The 22,603-nt window shown below is 38.9% G+C and overlaps 1 protein-coding gene across 1 annotated transcript in view; it reads left to right on the plus strand.

Annotated features, from left to right (window-relative positions):
- Positions 1-663: 663 nt before the first annotated feature.
- LOC126088258 (mutS protein homolog 5-like) overlaps positions 664-22,603 on the plus strand; it is a 230,114-nt gene continuing 208,174 nt past the window's right edge. The window contains exons 1-3 of the mRNA XM_049906387.1: positions 664-773; positions 855-984; positions 1,451-1,519. Coding sequence (XP_049762344.1) covers positions 664-773; positions 855-984; positions 1,451-1,519 — 309 coding nt within the window. The remainder of the gene's footprint in view (positions 774-854; positions 985-1,450; positions 1,520-22,603) is intronic.

Consider the following 22,603-nt stretch of genomic DNA (forward strand, 5'->3'; position numbering starts at 1 on the left):
CAAATTTCATTGTTGTTACTATGCATCCTAGGTTGGCTTATAACACGAAACCTGGGTTGTGCAGTAACAATAACAAAATTTGTTAAACAAGGCAACAAAACAGTGTTTAGTAATCGTACTTCCATTGTAGCTGCTCTGTCGATCTATGTGAAGTTGTTTGTGAACTGAAACTGTTGCATATTTTTTCCCGCGTGTTTTATTCTGAAACTTAGGAAGATCACTTACTGATCAAACAACAATTACTTGATCTTTTCAGTAATTTCAAGGTAGATCTATATTTTACATACGAGTACCTTATAAGTTTTGCATTAATCTTTTCCTTGTATGAGCCCGCATCAGTTTTCGTGCTTTCTGCCACGCTCTTCTCATGTACATCATCGGTCAGCCTCTGAATGTCCTCAAGCGTATAGATTTGCCATCTGAAATGCTCATCGCCAATACACGCTGAAGTCTTTCGTCTGTGGCGGGATCGAAAAGAGCGGCCGATTGCAGTCGACCTTGCTGCCGAGGTTTCCAGGGATATACTGCTTCTGCGATATACCGCTCGCGTTGGAAAAGGGGGCGGAGGGGATAATAAGCAGACAGTGCATTGTTGTAGCATTATATTGCTTGTGTAATTGTTATCAGTTTGTGATTTATGTAGGTATTGGATCTTATGGCATAATGTCTGATGTCTCGGCAGATTTGGGTGACGATTGTGTGTCAACTGCTTCGACTGTACTGTTTCACAAGAAAACAGATGCCAAAAAAAGGGACTCTCCTAATTGCAACCCGTGAGTTTAACAATTAGCTATAACTTTTAATCGTTGTGAATGATTGATTACATTGTGAAACATGTATTTATTTTTCATTAGGCTCAGTTTGCTCTCATATTCGACGCCAGATACAGCGGAAAATAGTTTACTAGATAAGGAAGATAACTGTGGTGCCTCTGAATTCTATGTAACAGAAAAAGATGTTTCAACGGATAATGAAAGTGAAGAGGTATCGTAAATAGTTTTCCTGCTTTTGTAAGAAACCACAGAAGTTTCTCTTATAAGTAAGTAGAAAATAAAACAATAGAACCATTAGTTATTCTGAAAGCTTCACCCGGACATGGAAAAGAGATTTGCTGGTAATGTGGCTGTCTGCTAGTCACATCTAGTTTACAAACCATTCCAAGAAAGAAGCGTTTTTTGATTATCAGTATACTTGATTTGGCCACCTTCGCATTATATCTTTCTTGAAAAGGCGTCGCTTTGGTACGATTTGTATAATAATTTTTTTGGAATGAGATTACGCTATAGAAACGTGCTACCGGTACCGAAAGAGTTTTTGTTGTGTATGAGGCTTTATTGTTGCAGTTTACTGATATTGTATCTCGCTTGCCGCCTATTTTGGGTGCCACGAACTGGTTGTGCAAAAAAATTGTGAAACGCGGATGCCATATGATACTTATTTCACTTTTCAGGTAATTCTGTCGGTTTATTGGCGCAAAGGACTGCTTGGTGCTGCTTATTACACCATGGAAACTAGCCAGGTATTGATATGTTTTAGAACGGCAATTATATGATATACAACCCACATACGAAACTGAAATTGTACTTTTTTAAAAGTTGACTATTTCCTTGCATGCTGCTCTAGGTTCAAGGTGGCCTTCTGCCTATGGCGGCAGTCCGTGCAATTTTTACTTTAATTATTGATATTATACATTAACGCAAATGCAGTGTATAAAATGCAACAAAGGGGGATTCCATTGTCACGGGTGGGACAGTTGCACTACGTTTTTCAACAGTCAGATGCTGATATAACATTAAGTATCAATAGAAATAAAGTAAAGATTGACTGTTTGCCTTACAAATAATTGTTTTACCTTCCCTTTAAATCTGAATGTCAGAAGTTTACAACATATACTTAGAGGGCACTTTAAGTTTTAATAACTTTGTAGAACATTTTTGTTGCTTATAAATAATATAAATTTTGGTGTAGTATTAGTTTACAGTTCTGAGTACTTAATTATTTAACTTGAAGAATGTACCACTTCGAAAAAATATACACTTGACCTCTCACCCACTTTCGAAAATGTCTAAATTGCCGGGAAACTCAAAATTTAAGGTGTCCCTAACATGTTTGACATTTGGATTCAGGAGAATAGCAAGAACTTGTTTAAACACTATGTAGGATACAGCCTGCTTGTCAGCTTTAAATACCTTTGCTGAGTCCCCAACAGATCGCATACACACAATCTGTATTTCCCCATTGTCTTCTACACTTCTCTGTGCAATTACAGCATATTTGTATGTAGTGGATTTCTTTCTTGCAGTTTGGAACTCAACTAAAATAAATGTTCCTGGCATGATTTGTTCCACAGCTGGTTCTGAACCTGTAACTTCTTGGGAACTGGGTGTCAACAGGACATCAGGATATGATTCCTCATCACTCATCTCAGAAACTGTGTAGATTATTGAATATATGTTGGGTGAAAGTGGAAAAACCTCCACTTTCTCTAAATCTGACTTTAGGAAAGTTCTACGGCATACTGGGTTACAGGTATTGTAACCGTTGAAGTAATGCTTGCTGCAAATAACTTTTATTTTTTTAACAGCTTTCCAGCGTCCATCCAGAAGGTTTCTGTTTTCATCAATATGATCTTTTGTCAGAAGAAGAAAGTTTATTCCAGAAACAGATGATTTGGCACAGTCTAAAAATTCCTGTGCATTGCTGATGATGACTTTTCTTTGCTTAACTTTATTATTCCAAACAGTCCTTTTGTTACAGCTCCAATGCCATCCACTGCACCTTTCCCATGTGATGTTGCAAAGAAAAACCATTTTCCAGACACTCCTAAGTCTTGCATCATGTAGCAGAGGTTAGAAATGGAATTTGTTCTTAAATTGACCTGCGCAACCATCAGAAAAAATTCATATTGAGGTCAAATTGGGAAGCTCTTGTTTCAGCTCACTTATTATAATCTTCAAACATGCATAAACTGAGTACTTGTCATGGCACAGTTCATCGCTCACAATTGCAAATGACTGTAACCCTGTTTTCATCCAAACACAAATAGTGACCACTGTAATCTGTGTATCACTCCAGTGGGCACTTTGTATCTCATCTTGTGCCAGTGCTACATAGTTTTCTGCAAAATCTATTTGCAATATCACTTCATCATCACTAACTGATGCTCTCACAGTCTTGAAAGCTCCAGATTGCATCCTTTTGACAAAGAAGTGCTCCTTGAATGTTTTTAGTTGAGACTGAAGTTCAGAGAGAGCTTCACGAAATGTTCCACTGGTAGTAGTCAGTTTAGAGTGACACTCATGTTCAGTCCATTTTCTCCAAGATATTATGTCACACAAGTCAAACTTTCTATTTATCAATGTTTGCAAATTCATGATGCATTTCTTGCATTGACTTGTCATGCATATTTCACTTTCTACATCACAGCAAACAAGATTCATAAGGTCAGTGTGAGTAGCAGGGAAACTAGCTATTTCTTTGTGAATGGCTTCAATGATGAAGTTGAAGTTAGCATGATATCTGAACACACATACATTGTGATGCATTTGAGACGTTAGAACAACATTTTTAGGCCGCAACTCGTAGAATTTTGAAATCTTGATATCAATATCTGGATTGTGTTGCTTAAAAAGAAAAAATGCTTCCTTAACTGTCATATTCATGTGACGTTTCCACAAGCTAACTCTTTTCCCAGTTTCATGGTTCAAATGGCTCTTAGCACTATGGGACTTAACTACTGAGGTCATCAGTCCCCTAGAACTTAGAACTACTTAAACCTAACTAACCTAAGGACATCACACACATTCATGCCCGAGGCAGGATTCGAACCTGCGACCGTAGCGGTCACGCGGTTCCAAACTGACGCGCTTAGAACCGCACGGCCCCACCGGCCGGCTCCAGTTTCATGGTCTACAATAGACTTTACATCCTTTATACTAGGTGTCTGGTTGCTGATTTCATCATTTGTGAAAAATTTTTGTATTTTGAGCAGATTTTCACCTGTAAGTTTACGAGATGTTTCCTTCATTATTGGGAAAATCTGCTTTACTACCTTTTTAGGTAAGCTTTCACTTACAAGCTTTTTTATTACTGCTGATTTTTTTTGAGGGGCTTGAAGGAAGCACCTTCTTTACCCGAGAAACAGCTTTGCCAAGGGACTGAGGACATTTTTATGATCCTAACTGGGAAATACAGGTCTCAGACTGATCATCAATTAATATGGATTTTAGTTAAAGTCTGTACTTCCTTTTTCTTTCAGCTTCCTTCTTTCGATATTCCAATAAAGATTTTTCACTGGAGGATACCTTCATCTTCATATTTTCCCTTCTTCTTTTATCCCGCTCTCTTTCTTTTTCTTTATGGACATTGTACTTGCTGGTATCTTTCTTCAGTTTTTCTCGAAGTTTTCTCATACGCTCTGCTGACGTTGTTTTCCCCATTTTCTGAATAAACAGTAAGTTTTTATTTAGTGTAAACCATCAAAGCACTTGTTATATCAACCAATTTAACTTAAGAATAACAAGAAGTGTTAAATGGTTTAGATTTGAGTAACATCCAAAAAACTGTCACAGGTGGGACACAATTTCTTTTAACATTTATAAATGATCATTTACAACTTAGAAGGTGCCTTATGGTTCATTGGATGTATTTATTTGTTTTTCTTACTTCTAACCTAAAATATATAGAATTACTATAATTGCTGAGTTAGAAGGTAAACTTTTTCATGTTTTTTGTCATGGGTGGGACACTAAATACATAGTAACTTTTGTGAATTAGCTGCATACTTAATAACTTACCTTTCTTTAAAAACTGAAGTTTGTCAGAAAGATAAGATTCTGCTCTTGAAATTTAACAATTAAAACATCAACAATCGCTGCAACCCAAATTTAAACTGCTGCCAACACATAAAGCAAACCTTTTGTTTTCCATCCTCATCTGTAGAATCGCCAACTTTGTTTAACTATATTTCCTCAGCTAATTATGTAATTTTTATAATTTTTTCAGGACAGTAAAATTCAACTTTTGTAGATTCGAGAAACTATAACATTGTTAAGTTTGGCGTTTTTTTCAAAAAATAAGCCTCAGGCTCAGTTTGGCATGGAATGACCCCAAAGTTACTTTCAAAGCAAAATTTACTTCTAGTCAGAAAGTTAAAAGAAACTGTGTTAGTACAGCTGTTGGAAACTAGCTTCAAACTATTTAACCACCAAAAAGAAAATGACTGTGATCATTAGTTCTGTGTTGTATCTTACATGTATAAATTTTCAGTCTGCACCTCACACAGTAGTAAAGTTGAATCAGTGAAGTTCAGTTAATTAATTTTACAATCTATTTAATATAAATACTTAAGAAATTTTACCGAATCTGAAGAATAAACACCGGCGAGCATGTTTCTGGCAATTTGCCAGATGCCTGTTGATCTAAAACGACATTGTATCGGCTGGTGCAAGGACCTTCAGATAAACTTTGCCAAAGTTCTCTGCTAGAGACTGATGTACCAGTATGCGAATCATGACAAATGTAAATATCATTAATTTTTTAAGCATTTTATAGCTAATAGATTTTTTGGGCTACAATTATCAGCTGAAAGTTCATTTTTTATGATTTACATTTGCTGTGAAGATTATGCACTGCCTCAGCATTTTACTGTGGTCTTGTACATAGGTGCATGGCTATAGGTACAGGCATTACAAGTGGCCCTACATACATATGTTTACAATAATATGCAGTTTTGACTGTAAAAACAACATATTCTTGGAAAACCTAGATCTACAATATGTTAATAAAGAATACACTAAATTTTGCATTGTAAGGTACACATTCTAAAAACTGATAGTGCTTATGTCAGAAGAAGAATAAAATAAAAAAAAAAAAAAAAAAAAAAAAAACACACAGAACTAAAGACAGAAATTTTACTTTAGCAGGATGAAAACATGAAAAATCTTCCACTTACCTTAGTGGCTGCCAAATTACTTCCAATTGTGAACTGCTGTCCGGGTCATTCCATATCAAATCACCCAATAAAAAATAAATTTTACACCCACCTCCTTAGATTTTCATGAAATTTGGCTCAAATGGTTCTAATACCATCCTGACAACACCTGCAATTTTTTTTGTTGTATCTCTTACAGTTTTTTTTTAATAAATTTTTAAAGTTTTTATGTTTTGCGTTTTCTGAACCTTCGTAAATGGTCAGTTTAATTTGTATTCAAAACTTTAAATTTGCTTATCTTAAAAACTCTTTTAGATAACATGATGAATTTTTGCAGCAAGTTTATTTATTATACATATTTGAAGATAAAAATGATGCTATTAAAATATATTAATATTTTCTATGAAAAAAATATATATATGTATTTTTTTCTTTTTTTTTAACGGATGTTTTGTTTTATAAGAATTGCAATATCTCAAGTCTCAGACCTGATAGAATGCTCAAATTTGTTTTAATTTACTCTTAAACATATAGGCTACTTGATAAAACAAAAATAATGATGGCTTTTTAACATGTTTATTAATTATAGTAGATTACATTAGAATTATGTACAAAGATAGTTTACTTACAACACTTATGTATAACCCAACTGATTGCTTGAAACATTGAATTTTTTGAGTAATTTTGTCTTTTTAATAGACATTAATGCTGATTCAAACTGTTTTTCCACTTCATCCAAGAGCTTTCAGTTCTTTTGATACAGTCTTTTTTGAAGTAATACATTCTCCCAGTGCCGCTTGATTGAGGTGCGTCTACTACACAGACTATGTGCTCCAAAGGCACTATGCAGGAATCTTCTCTTTCAGGCCAATAAAATGATGCAGCGGGTCCTGAAGGATGTAGAAATAGAATTTCTGCATCTTCTTCATCATTGAATATTGTTTTTACCAGTCCAAAGTACCAGTTACCATCATAATTTGCAGCCACATAGCAATTTATGGATGGTTCAACACGAACCCAATCAGAAGAAGAATGGAAAGAAAATACTAAGGAGGGTTTTGCACTATCTGTAGTCCTTCTAATTTCAAGGTTGTTTGTTGGAAGTGGTTTGAAGTTATGAAAACTTCTAGTTCCAGGAATGGTTCGGGTTGCTGAAAAACGTTTTTCTAGTTTTAACCATAGCAAATCAGCTTCTTTTTTGTCAATAAAGTGAAAATGAATGTTTTCAATATTTTTTTCACAAAACTTATACACATCGATTGCTGTCATTATTTGTTCTTTGTCTGAAAGCTGTAGACTGGCTTTCCTTAAAATTCTTTTAATAGTTCCTCCTAGGCCATCACAAATTGACTTCCCATGACTTGTTGCAAAAAAAGAGTGTTGGGCCTTCAAATTAAAGTCTCTCAAGTGTTCAGTCAAATTTTTAAAACTGTTTCTGTTTTTGTACTGCCCAGCACAACCATCTGTAAAGTAGTGAACTGAGTCAATGTCAGTATGATGTAATGATAGCCACTTTGTAATTTCTTTTTGTACAAAGTTAACAAAACCAGTGTCATGTTCTTGGTCATCACTAATAAAACAGTGGTTGGAAACAAAAACATTGTTTTCCTCATTTCTTAGAAAAACTCCAACTGGGTGTAGAGTATAACCACCTCTATTCCAGTGGTAACTTTGGATCTCATTCTGTATAACAAAGGAATAATTTTCTCTGAAATCCATCACAATAATTGCTGTTTTGGGTGGTGGGTCTTCTTTCAATCTTTTAAACGCTGCTGATTGGGATTTTGCTATAAAAGAGTGTGGGGTGAGCTTTTCCAATGACCTAACCAATAAAGAAATGTAGTCTTCAACACTGATAGACTGTTTGATCATTTCTGCCCTGTCTGTGTTAACCCACTGACTGATTACAATTTCTTCTTCTATATCATAATCTTTACTTAGTTTTTCAGTTAAGCACTCTGTTAGCGCAGTATTTGCAGGACAGCTGTTGCAATGATGTAGCATGCAGTTTTGGTTTTCTGTGTTGCACACAAGCATCTTAATTAGGTCTTTATAAGATTCTTCAATTTTCACAGCATCCAGTAATAGTTTAACATTCTGGTGGATACTGCATACACATACAGTGTGTGTGCCTGCAGCACCAGCAAGGATACACCATTTAGGTCTCAAGAAACAAAATTTTGAAAATCCTACTTCTACCTCGGGATTCTCCCATTTGAAAGAATAATAGAGTTCTCTCAAGTTACACAAAATGAGTCTTTTTTGCATGTACACATTTTTTTGAACACTTACTTTGTCTTTTGTTCCAGTTAGCACTCTGGAACTTTCATCCTTTTCATAAAAATCTGTTACAAGTCTTACTGTATTTTCAGAAAGAGTTTTACCTTTTTTTGGACCAGGAGTTTCCAAAATACCCTTTTCAGATTTTAGTTTTCTAGCTTGTCGCACCATGTACTCACTTACATTAAATTCTTTCATCACTTTATTTCGAGTCCAAGAATCTGGAGCCAAGGTCAGAATCTGGATTTTTCTAGACTTCCCAACAGATGAAATCTTCTCTTTCATAAGAGAAATCATTACATCAAAATCCTTTGCTTTCTCAACCACACTTTTATCTTCTTCGTCATCATCAGAACTTGGTGCATCATATTTTAATGCTTTTGAAACCGCCTTTTTTGCAGTCTTTTCAATACTGCTAACCTTCCTTTTAAAATAAGACCCATAATTAAGAGCAATGTTTGTTTGTACGAGGGATTCATTTCTGGATTCCAATGATTCTAATTCAACCATGACTTCATCATCTGTTTCACTTTCATTGACTTCAACTCTTAATTTTTCCTCACAAAAGTTACGGCATGTTGAGCAAAGCTTTTGTCCAGGTTTTATGCTAATATTTTTTGTCAGTAATTGTTTAGAAAGATCCAAGCCTACACTTCTCAACGATTTTTTGATGGGCTTTTTGTGTTTTTTTAGTGAGTCTACACATGTTGTTTGATACTTTTCAAAAACATTTAAAAAGTAGTAGCTGTGGTGTGAACATATATTCTTAAATTCACACAGATTAATTCCAGATCGTAAGTGGATAAAATCTTTTTCTTCCTCACTCAATTCTGATATCGGTTGTAACTTTTTTGAGGGTGTGTAGGTTGTTTGGAAACAGTCAGATTTTTTAAATAACCCTACACTACAGGTTTGAATATCTGACATACTGATTTCACTTTTGGTCTGATTACTGTTCTGGTTACTTTTATAGGATATTGGAAAAGAATCTCTGTAAACTAAGCAACCGTACTTACTGAGAGTTCGAATAAACTTAATAAAATACTATCCAAGCACTATTTAACACTGTAATAATTTTTTACTTCAAAACACAGGAGTAACAATACAAAATCCAAGTGTACATTGTTACTCCAAGAAGACAAAAACTTATTTTCGGTGTCTAAGTCACTTGGCATTTTTTATTTTTAAAATATAATTAATATTATTTTAAAAATTAGATAACTATTAAACAGGTTAAAAAGCCAACATAATTTTTCTTTTATCTAATAGCCTATACAATTAAGAGTATTTTAAAACAAATTTGAGCTTTCTATCAGGTCTGAGACTCTAGATATTGCAGTTTTTGTAAAACTAAACATCCGTTAGCTAAAAAAATAAAATAAAAAACTTTTAAATTTTTTTTCATTTGGAAGAATTTAATATATCTTTATGGTAATTTTTTTTAACATTTAGATATAATATACAAACTTATTCCAAAATTTCATACTGATATCTTGAGTATTCTTTAATATACAAATTTTTTTAGTTGTGAGGACACGTTTAAGTTACAATTTCCGACTGCTGAAACAAAGCCAAATCTAAAAACTTTAAAAATTTATAAAAAAAAAACTATAAGAGATAGAGCAAAAAAAATTTTACAAGTGCTTTCAGGATGATAAAAGAAGTAATTGTACCAAGTTTCATCAAAATCTGACATGGTTGGTGTCAAGGCCTGGGTGACTTGACATGGAATGACCCGTCCAATTGTTTATAGAGCTGCCAGCCAACTGGTACCACAAAACTGAATGTCCATATTTTTTTTCCAAAATGTACGTTGCTCTAGGTAGAAGGTGGCCCTAAGTACTCTGGTCTCCCCTACATATTTTAATATTATTTTTCATATATTCTATTCTCTTATCATTCCCATAACAGATGCCCACTACAGTGATAGTAGTGACTGGGTAGCTTTGCAGACATTCTAACTGTCAGAGGAAAAATGAAATAGGGAATCGGAAGGTTAGGGTTCAATTCATGTTGGTTGTAGATCAGTCTGGGAAGAGTAGACTGTACCCAGTAAGACAGTGTTGTGAATGCTACTTCATACACCTAAAGTAAATATGAGTGATGACAGTGTCAGCTTGTTTCGAAAATTAGTGAGGGTGTTGTACCTGGAAATTTTTAGCCTTTGTTTTGAAATTATGTAATTTAGTTTTCCAGAACATCCAGAGAACCAAGACAAAATTAAGAACAACCCTGTGAAACGGAAACAGGCAAAAAAAAATCTGTTCATACACATGCAGAGCTATGTACTGAACTCGGTGGAGACATTTTTGAACATTTATTGTGAATGTATTGTGAAACTGTATGTACACTGTACAACTTTCTTAACACTGAACTTTGTTTTTTTGGGTTTGACATAAATTCATGTGTGCTATAGTATTAATAAAAGCAGATTGTCTGACACAATCTACAGTTTCAGTTAACATTATTACCATCATTTTTCCAAAATTAAATTCTCTACAACATCTGTTGAAAACTTAATGCAGTTGTCTGAAATTTAAAAAACTAACTGGGCCAAGTAGTTAATAAATTAAAAATTTTATGAAATTGCTTCTTTACTTCTCTGGATGTTCTGGAAAACTACTCCAGATACATGTCTGGGACATGTTTTATTAGATTCAACAGACCAATAACAACAAAGATAATAGAAATCGTGCTATACTTTAACCTCGTACAGTTCTGTGATTGCTTCATATTAGCAAAGTTCCTAAATTTCAGGTAAAATCTTTTATTAGCTGTAACTCCATAGCTAAACATTAGTGGACCTCTGTTCATACAAACTTTTTTCTTTAATTGTACTTGTAGGATAACATATTAAAATATTTGCATATCTTCGTGAATCACCCTGTGTAGCTGTACCATGACTGTAAACACTTTAGGATTAATGGTGACCACTCAACAAAAAGCAGGAGTGTTAAGTTGTTGGTAGACACACACAAAAGAAAGAAAACTTGCTGTTTTTTGGAGTTATCCATTGATGAGCTGGAGTAAAACACACACCCCTATGACCCTACACAGTGCTGGTAGACTTAACAGTCGTATTGTAACCTACCTGAACCTAACAAAATACCAGTAACTGAATACAAAACTGAAGGTCATGGTACAAATGTTGTCGCAAAGTTCTTGGAGAATGTAAATACGTTAGGGTTAAAGGAGACCACTCACCAAAAAGCAGGAGCATTGAATTGGCAATGTCCTTTGACTAGCTAGAGTATCACACACACACACACACACACACACACATACACTTGTGCGTGCATCTATGCCCCTACATGGTGCTGGGTAAACTTAACAGTGCCAATGCTATTTTGCAGCAGGTGGATTGGTTGTGGTGGGGTAGTGGTGGGTCTGTTGGACAGAGAGGGAGCGAATACGGAGGCAGGGAGAAGGAGTGGGATAGATGGCTAGTGGCTCAGAGGGAGATGGCTGGTTTGCTGGCTAGGAATGTGGGAGGGAGTGGTTGCAGGTACTAAATGGGCCGGCATGATTTTAGCAGCCTGTGGGAAGCGGCACATATTGAAAGCGACTTGTGGACATGAATTGGGAGGGTATGACAGGATGGAAGAAGGGAAAATGTTGGATGCAATGTGTGGGGACAGTGAGCGTAAGAATAACTCCCATCTGCATAGTTCAGAGAAGCTGATGGCGGAGGGAAGGATCCAGATGGCCTGGATTGTGAAGCAGCCATTAAAATTCAGTGTGTTGTGATGAGTCTCATGTTGTGCCATTGCATGGTTAACTTCGTTATTGGCAGCAGTTTGGCAATGGCCATTCATTCTGGTGAACAGATGGTTAATAATCATACTGACTTAAGAGCTGTTCATTGTTTGCAGCACTGTTGATATATAACATGGCTGCTTTCACAGATTGCGCAACCTCTGATGGGGTAGGATAAGCCTGTGATAAGATTGGAGTTGGTGGTGTTGGGTTGGTGGATTTGGCAGGTCTTAGTCATGCCCCTTGGGCAAAGGGGATGGAGTGGCATTGGTATGGACGAGGATATTATGTAGGTTGTGTGGGTGACACAGCTCCACTTTATGAGAGGTGGAAAGAATCTTGGGTAGGATGTGCCCCGTCTCAAGGCAGGGTGAAGGATAATCAAAGCCCCAGCAGGTGGTGGGTTTCAGTTGTTCCTGTGTAGGCTGACATGGTGATGAGAGGGTCGCTCCTTTGTGGCTGGTTCTTGGAGGTGGTGAGAGGACTGTGGCTGTGCGTGGATGTGGCACAGTAAATCTGTTTATGGACTAGGTCTGAGGGGTATTGCCTGTCTGTGAAGGCCTTTGTAACTCCATCATGAGCAAGGGAGTTTTTCTCACTGCAGATTCGTCATCCACAGGTGGCTAGGCTGTGTAGGAGGAGTGCAAGTGTCCCCTTCCTCTGTCTTCCACCCCTTCCTCCTTGTCAGTTCACATCCCTATGTTGCCTTGAGCATGTGCCACTTATGACCAGCTGCTACAATTGTGCCAGCCCACCCACATCTGCTGCCACCATCCCCTTCCGCATTCGTAACCGTCTGAGCTGCTAGCCACCTATATAACCTGTACACCTGCTATAAAATAACACTGGCACTGTTAATCTGCCCAGCACCATACAGGGGCATAGGCATTGCTCACTAATAAACCTGAACGCTTACAAATTGCTGTGATCACCAGAATTCAACACTGAAACTATTCAGAGGAGTCTAGAGTAACTTTAAAGGAAAGTGGTCAAACAGAATTGAACAACCAGAGCTTCAATTTATGATTGTCAACTCATGAAAAACAGCAAATCTCTTTGGTATGAACTGGTTCAATTCCTTCAGTTTAAATATTAGTGAAAATAAGTCACTGATTGTAGTCATGGTGGATCAAAATAGACTTAAAGAAACTGAAGAAAAAATATATCAGGATCATGAATCTCTTTAACAGGTTGCCTTAAGTGTCTGAAAAACCTTCAAAGTAGTCCTGGAATTGAAGATAGGATCCATACCAAAATTTTCCAAACCTAAAATCAGTGCCTTTTGCTGTGATGCATAAAGTTAAAAAAGAAATTGAAAGATCCATCAAAGAAGGAGTCTGGAAGCCAGTGAAGACGAGGCAATGTGTAACGGCACCAGTTTTTCTAGTTGGTAGTTGATAGATTAGTACTGATCGGCCCTGGCTAAAACTCGGCGATAGTCGGTAGAGCGATGATACTGTTATTAGGTAAAGACGACGTTACAAAAAAACAGTGCTGAATTGAACTCTCAACGTGTGCGTGATATTTACTTCACCAATTGTGACCAATATTACGCTACTCTTCATAATCAACTCGTTTATATTTGATGGTTTAACAGTTGCTATTAAAATATTAATGATAAATTCAATTCAATTCTACTGACACCCAACTTCCCCATAGTTTGCTTGTAATTTCAAATCTCTAATAAGTCGTAACATTGCAATTGCTTCCCAACATCAAAGAGTTTCTATATATGCACCAAGTGCTTCGGTCAAATATTATCGCAGCCTGAAAAGATCACAGTTATGTCTCTAAACAATTTTGTAATTTGGAATCACAAATGCGTAAATTGGCACGAAAGGGTGGTTTATTTCACAATAACAATCACTTCCTAACAAGGCCGTGAGGAAGAAGCTTTCCCAGGGGGGGATTTATAAATAGTCTGCTTTAAAGCTGTTGCCAAGTTCCAGAGTCCATTTGCAATTATGAATGAATTTAATTGTCTATCACTGTTCAACGCCTAACTAGAATGGCGTTCGCTAACTAGAATGGCGTTCGAGTTATCTAATTAAAAAGTTCACTTCGGTCTAATATAAGGTAGTCCTCTATCTGAATGATGTTATAGTTGAAGTCAGTGTTTCATTTCACAGCGTCAGTTTAGATCGCAATTATCAATCCTTGAAAAACAATCTAACCGTGCCTACTTATACGAGCATTCAAACAACTCTGACCAACTTCGGCTAACTCTCATAATGTAGTGACAATGGATCAAATTTTCCTTAGCCATTATTCACGATTCTCAAAGAGTACTCACACGAAGTATTCTTTGAGATCATTGGTCCTACTTTGCTAATTTTAATTATAATGATTCTGCGATTTACTATGATTTTGAGTTTGAGTTTACTGAGATTCTATCTTTCTTTTGTAATTTGATAAATTACTAAGTATAAGGTTCTTGTTTCAATTATTATCCAAATAATAGTGTTAAATGGAACTTTGGTTACTTGTTCACTTTTCATGGAATTTGGAACTTGTTTTGGGGAAATGTAAGTGCTCCTTAGTATACCAGCAATTTTTGAAGCAGATCACTAGTACCATACCTGAATGTGCCAGTTACTTGGACACTGTAATTATCACAGCCAAAATTATGGATAAGGAATTTGGACATACTTTTCACATGATGTGAAGAGAAAATGGCATCAGATGCAAAGGAAATATGCTGGAATTCTTCAAAAAGAAAGTAGAACACCTAGGTCACATCATTGATGCAGATGGAATCCAACCATCCGAAGCTAATGTGGAACAAATTAAAGAGCTGTCTCATAAAGAGAATATTCAGAAACTAGAATCTTTTATTAAAAGAGTAAATTACTATAACAAATTCATCAAGGGATTTACTGAAATCACTGTAGCACTACTAACTTCGAAAGAAAAACTCATGGTTCAGATAGACTAAGCAAGAAGAACCAGCATTTTTGAAGCTTAAGAAGATAATTATAAAAGAAACTAAGTTAGTGCACTTTGACCAAGCTCAAACTGTGTAATTACCCACTGATGCATCATTATATGATGCATCATCATATGGAATCAGAGCACTATTGTCTCACAAGCATTCAGATGGGAAAAAAGCCATTACCTTTGCTTCCAAAACTTTAAATGAAAATCAGGCCATTTAAATCCAGACTGAAAAAGAAGCTCTATCCATAATTTATGATGCCAAGAAACTTCACTAATACGAGTATGAAAGAAGTTTTGAACTGATTACAGATTACAAGCCTCTGGTTTAAGTATTCCATTCTAGCAAAAAGCTTCCATAAAGACAGTTAAGAGACTACAAACCTGGGCAATCACATTAGTAGAACATAACTATTAAATCAGGTACAGGCCTACAGAAAAAATTGCAATGCTGACACCTTACCAATGCTGCCTGCCAGTCAAGATGAAAAAGTCGATATATCATAACAATCGTGCTTGCAGCATGATGAAGAAATTAATGAACAGATGAATTCATTCCCAGTTGATCACAGAAAAATTTGAGAAGCAATGAGTGAAGCTCAGCAGTAAAAATGTGTCTGCATTTTGTGAAAAATGGGTGGCCAGATTATTTGCCAAAATAATAAAAATTGCAGCTACATTTTCACAAAATGACTGCCATCAGCACCAGCTGTAGTTTATTGCTTCTTCAGACAGGTTTCACAAGGGTTATCATACCCGAATGTGCCAAAAGAAAATTCTGGAGATACTCTTCATGATGGGCATTGGGGCATCATTAGAATGAAATAAATGGCAGGAAGACTTTGTTGGTGGCCAAAAGTGGACAAAGAAACTGAAGAAATGGTTTCACAATGTGATCCTTGTCACATGACAAAACTAAATCCCAAAAAGATTTTCAAAACTGGCCCCAAGCAACAGAACCTCGGGGAAGAATTCCCATTGATTATGCTGTACCAATTTGGGAAGCATCGTGATTCATATGTGTGGACACATACTCACAGTTGCCCCACACGTATATTTGAAATGACATAAATTACTTCAGAAGCCACAATTAAGGCACTAAAAATTGTTTGCCGTAGAAGGAATCCCCAAGACCATAGTTTCTGACATTTGCACACGATTTGTCTCAAAGGAATTAAAAGATTTCTGTGGCAAGAACCTGATTATAGTTCTGTTTCACTCCCCTTCAAATGGTGAAGCAGAAAAATGTGTCAAGATTGCCAAGGAAACCATGGAAAAGCCTAACTTGGGGAGGAGAGAACAAGCAAGATGCTCTGTAAAAAATACTGATTACTTATCACACAACTCCAAACACAATAACTGGAAAATCATCTGCTGAACTACTTAATGACCAACAGCCAGGGATCACATTGTCCCTTTTCCATCCCTTGAATGAGGAGGCAAAGCCAAAGAAGAGTTCAAAGTTCCAGGTTGGTGACCAAGCACAGAATTTTCCAAGTGGCCAACCATGGATCATTGGCAGTGTAATCAGACAGCTGGGAAATACACTGTACACCATGAAACTGTCTTATGGAACTGTCAAAAGGCATCAAAACCAACGCAGAAAATGCAGCACCCTGAAGAACAGTTGTCGTCATACAACTGAAGAGCAGAACTGAATGGTGTGTAATTTGGCTGACTCCTGAAACAGGTATAGAACAGGATCAAGTCTAACATAGTGGTTAGGCACAGCCCATCCTCAAATTAACTGGATTGGAGATGTTATAGTTCAACTTACCAATGTCAGAATAGAATTTCTATAGAAGTGACATGACTCTGTTTCGTATTAAGTTTTTTTTTATTTTACTACTCTTGTATGGGTTACAGTATGATTGTACAGAATTACTGCTTTGCATTTGGTGTTAATAAAAGTTGGAGTATTTCAAGAATTACAGTTACGTGGCTGCTAAACAAATAACATATATATATATATATATATATATATATACCAAACAAAAGCGCTGGCAGGTCGATAGACACACAAACAAACACAAACATACACAAAAAATCTAGCTTTCGCAACCAACGGTTGCCTCGTCAGGAAAGAGGGAAGGAGAAGGAAAGACAAAACGATATGGGTTTTAAGGGAGAGGGTAAGGAGTCATTCCAATCCCGGGAGCGGAAAGACTTACCTTAGGGGGAAAAAAGGACAGGTATACACTCGCACACACACACATATCCATCCACACATACAAGACACAAGCAGACATTTGTAATGGCAAAGAGTTTGAGCAGAGATGTCAGTCGGGACGGAAGTACAGAGGCAAAGATGATGTTGAAAGACAGGTGAGGTATGAGCGGCGGCAGATTGAAATTAGGAATTAGCGGAGATTGAGGCCTGGCGGATAGCGAGAAGAGAGGATATGCTGAAGGGCAAGTTCCCATCTCCGGAGTTCTGACAGGTTGGTGTTAGTGGGAAGTATCCAGATAACCCGGACGGTGTAACACTGTGCCAAGATGTGCTGGCCGTGCACCAAGGCATGTTTAGCCACAGGGTGATCCTCATTGCCAACAAACACTGTCTGCCTGTGTCCATTCATGCGAATGGACAGTTTGTTGCTGGTCATTCCCACATAGAACGCTTCACAGTGTAGGCAGGTCAGTTGGTAAATCACGTGGGTGCTTTCACACGTGGCTCTGCCTTTGATCGTGTACACCTTCCGGGTTACAGGACTGGAATAGGTGGTGGTGGGAGGGTGCATGGGACAGGTTTTACACCGGGGACGGTTACAGGGGTAGGAGCCAGAGGGTAGGGAAGGTGGTTTGGGGATTTCATAGGGATGAACTAAGAGGTTACGAAGGTTGGGTGGACGGCGGAAAGACACTCTTGGTGGAGTGGGGAGGATTTCATGAAGGATGGATCTCATTTCAGGGCAGGATTTGAGGAAGTCATATCCCTGCTGGAGAGCCACATTCAGAATCTGATCCAGTCCCGGAAAGTATCCTGTCACAAGTGGGGCACTTTTGGGGTTCTTCTGTGGAGGGTTCCGGGTTTGAGGAGATGAGGAAGTGGCTCTGGTTATTTGCTTCTGTACCAGGTCGGGAGGGTAGTTACGGGATGCAAAAGCTGTTTTCAGGTTGTTGGTGTAATGGTTCAGGGATTCCGGACTGGAGCAGATTCGTTTGCCACGAAAACCTAGGCTGTAGGGAAGGGACCGTTTGATGTGGAATGGGTGGCAGCTGTCATAATGGAGGTACTGTTGCTTGTTGGTGGGTTTGATGTGGACGGACGTGTGAAGCTGGCCATTGGACAGGTGGAGGTCAACGTCAAGGAAAGTGGCATGGGATTTAGAGTAGGACCAGGTGAATCCGATGGAACCAAAGGAGTTGAGGTTGGAGAGGAAATTCTGGAGTTCTTCTTCACTGTGAGTCCAGATCATGAAAATGTCATCAATAAATCTGTACCAAACTTTGGGTTGGCAGGCCTGGGTAACCAAGAAGGCTTCCTCTAAGCGACCCATGAATAGGTTGGCGTACGAGGGGGCCATCCTGGTACCCATGGCTGTTCCCTTTAATTGTTGGTATGTCTGGCCTTCAAAAGTGAAGAAGTTGTGGGTCAGGATGAAGCTGGCTAAGGTAATGAGGAAAGAGGTTTTAGGTAGGGCGGCAGGTGATCGGCGTGAAAGGAAGTGCTCCATCGCAGCGAGGCCCTGGACATGCGGAATATTTGTGTATAAGGAAGTGGCATCAATGGTTACAAGGATGGTTTCCGGGGGTAACAGACTGGGTAGGGATTCCAGGCGTTCGAGAAAGTGGTTGGTGTCTTTGATGAAGGATGGGAGACTGCATGTAATGGGTTGAAGGTGTTGATCTACGTAGGCAGAGATGCGTTCTGTGGGGGCTTGGTAACCAGCTACAATGGGACGGCCGGGATGATTGGGTTTGTGAATTTTGGGAAGAAGGTAGAAGGTAGGGGTGCGGGGTGTTGGTGGGGTCAGGAGGTTGATGGAGTCAGGTGAAAGGTTTTGTAGGGGGCCTAAGGTTCTGAGGATTCCTTGAAGCTCCGCCTGGACATCAGGAATGGGATTACCATGGCAAACTTTGTAAGTGGTGTTGTCTGAAAGCTGACGCAGTCCCTCAGCCACATACTCCCGACGATCAAGTACCACAGTCGTGGAACCCTTGTCCGCCGGAAGAATGACGATGGATTGGTCAGCCTTCAGATCACGCATAGCTTGGGCTTCAGCAGTGGTGATGTTGGGAGTAGGATTAAGGTTTTTTAAGAAGGATTGAGAGGCAAGGCTGGAAGTCAGAAATTCCTGGAAGGTTTGGAGGGGGTGATTTTGAGGAAGAGGAGGTGGGTCCCGCTGTGACGGAGGACGGAACTGTTCCAGGCATGGTTCAATTTGGATAGTATCTTGGGGAGTTGGATCATTAGGAGTAGGATTAGGATCATTTTTCTTCGTGGCAAAGTGATATTTCCAGCAGAGAGTACGGGTGTAGGACAGTAAATCTTTGACAAGGGCTGTTTGGTTAAATCTGGGAGTGGGGCTGAAGGTGAGGCCTTTGGATAGGACAGAGGTTTCGGATTGGGAGAGAGGTTTGGAGGAGAGGTTAACTACTGAATTGGGGTGTTGTGGTTCCAGATTGTGTTGATTGGAATTTTGAGGTTTTGGAGGGAGTGGAGCTGGAAGTGGGAGATTGAGTAGATGGGAGAGACTGGGTTTGTGTGCAATGAGAGGAGGTTGAGGTTTGCTGGAAAGGTTGTGAAGGGTGAGTGAGTTGCCTTTCCGGAGGTGGGAAACCAGGAGATTGGATAGTTTTTTAAGGTGGAGGGTGGCATGCTTTTCTAATTTGCGGTTGGCCTGTAGGAGGATGCTCTGAACAACCGGTGTGGATGTGGGAGAGGAAAGATTGAGGACTTTTATTAGGGACAGGAGTTGATGGGTGTGTTGATTGGCTGAGTGGATGTGTAGGTGAAGGATTAGGTGGGTGAGGGCAATGGATTGTTCGGTTTGGAACTGGTATAGGGACTGATGGAAAGAAGGGTTGCAGCCAGAGATGGGAACTTTAAGTGTGAGGCCTTTGGGGGTGATGCCAAATGTCAGACAAGCCTGAGAAAATAAAATATGGGAGTGTAATCTGGCTAGGGCGAAGGCATGTTTGCGGAGGGAATGTAAATAAAACTTAATGGGGTCGTTGTGGAGGTGTTGTGAGGGTGACATGGTACTAGAAGGTGGAAAGTGGAACACAAGGCTGAAATGAAATGAAAATAAATATAAAAATAAAAAAATATATATGGGGAGAGATAAAGGTAAAACTAGAAAGCAAATGGAGATCTGGTGTGAAAAAAGGCGAAAAAGGGTTGGTTAGAGCTGGGCTATGTTGATCCTGTGGTGAACTTGTGTAGGTAGATAATGATGTGCATAAAGGTTAGTGACGCCAAAACACGTTAAAGGGTGGAGAAATACGGGAAAATTTCGAAAAAACTACGTGAGGATGTATTAAAAGGGTGGTTTGGTGGTGGCAGATTATGGAAATGAAGCTAACAATTATCTGATGAAGAAATAATGACGTTAAAACCTGTGGGAAGCGGCTAAAAATGATCGATGATGTGAGAAAAACGGAACTGGAAATAAAGCAAAATATATTAAAACTAGCCGAAAAGGTTGTTTAATAGCTGAAAGGAACTGTTTGTGAACTGGAAACGGTGGATTTTATAGCAGCGGTAGTGTTGAAAGCGGAAAAAAAAAAAAAAAAATTTGGTTATGGTTTGGAAGTGGGTTACGTATTATTACGTATTATTGAGTATATATCGGCGGGATAAAATTGTATAATGGATTACGGTAAAAAAGGAGAAGGTGAATAGAAAGTAAAACTGCTGGCAAAAACAGAAGGAGGAAATAAGATGACAGAAAAGACTACGAAATGTAACAGTGACAATAACAATAACAATAACAAACGTGATTGTTGGATTCAAATTAATGATATGAATATAATAGAGGGAAACATTCCACGTGGGAAAAATATATTTAAAAAGAAAGATGATGAGACTTACCAAACAAAAGCGCTGGCAGGTCGATAGACACACAAACAAACACAAACATACACAAAAAATCTAGCTTTCGCAACCAACGGTTGCCTCGTCAGGAAAGAGGGAAGGAGAAGGAAAGACAAAACGATATGGGTTTTAAGGGAGAGGGTAAGGAGTCATTCCAATCCCGGGAGCGGAAAGACTTACCTTAGGGGGAAAAAAGGACAGGTATACACTCGCACACACACACATATCCATCCACACATACAAGACACAAGCAGACATTTGTAATGGCAAAGAGTTTGAGCAGAGATGTCAGTCGGGACGGAAACATCAAACCCACCAACAAGCAACAGTACCTCCATTATGACAGCTGCCACCCATTCCACATCAAACGGTCCCTTCCCTACAGCCTAGGTTTTCGTGGCAAACGAATCTGCTCCAGTCCGGAATCCCTGAACCATTACACCAACAACCTGAAAACAGCTTTTGCATCCCGTAACTACCCTCCCGACCTGGTACAGAAGCAAATAACCAGAGCCACTTCCTCATCTCCTCAAACCCGGAACCCTCCACAGAAGAACCCCAAAAGTGCCCCACTTGTGACAGGATACTTTCCGGGACTGGATCAGATTCTGAATGTGGCTCTCCAGCAGGGATACGACTTCCTCAAATCCTGCCCTGAAATGAGATCCATCCTTCATGAAATCCTCCCCACTCCACCAAGAGTGTCTTTCCGCCGTCCACCCAACCTTCGTAACCTCTTAGTTCATCCCTATGAAATCCCCAAACCACCTTCCCTACCCTCTGGCTCCTACCCCTGTAACCGTCCCCGGTGTAAAACCTGTCCCATGCACCCTCCCACCACCACCTATTCCAGTCCTGTAACCCGGAAGGTGTACACGATCAAAGGCAGAGCCACGTGTGAAAGCACCCACGTGATTTACCAACTGACCTGCCTACACTGTGAAGCGTTCTATGTGGGAATGACCAGCAACAAACTGTCCATTCGCATGAATGGACACAGGCAGACAGTGTTTGTTGGCAATGAGGATCACCCTGTGGCTAAACATGCCTTGGTGCACGGCCAGCACATCTTGGCACAGTGTTACACCGTCCGGGTTATCTGGATACTTCCCACTAACACCAACCTGTCAGAACTCCGGAGATGGGAACTTGCCCTTCAGCATATCCTCTCTTCTCGCTATCCGCCAGGCCTCAATCTCCGCTAATTCCTAATTTCAATCTGCCGCCGCTCATACCTCACCTGTCTTTCAACATCATCTTTGCCTCTGTACTTCCGTCCCGACTGACATCTCTGCTCAAACTCTTTGCCATTACAAATGTCTGCTTGTGTCTTGTATGTGTGGATGGATATGTGTGTGTGTGCGAGTGTATACCTGTCCTTTTTTCCCCCTAAGGTAAGTCTTTCCGCTCCCGGGATTGGAATGACTCCTTACCCTCTCCCTTAAAACCCATATCGTTTTGTCTTTCCTTCTCCTTCCCTCTTTCCTGACGAGGCAACCGTTGGTTGCGAAAGCTAGATTTTTTGTGTATGTTTGTGTTTGTTTGTGTGTCTATCGACCTGCCAGCGCTTTTGTTTGGTAAGTCTCATCATCTTTCTTTTTAAATATATTTTTCCCACGTGGAATGTTTCCCTCTATTATATATCTATATATATATATATA

This window comes from Schistocerca cancellata, chromosome 6, assembly GCF_023864275.1.
Source record: "Schistocerca cancellata isolate TAMUIC-IGC-003103 chromosome 6, iqSchCanc2.1, whole genome shotgun sequence".
NCBI lineage: Eukaryota > Metazoa > Arthropoda > Insecta > Orthoptera > Acrididae > Schistocerca > Schistocerca cancellata.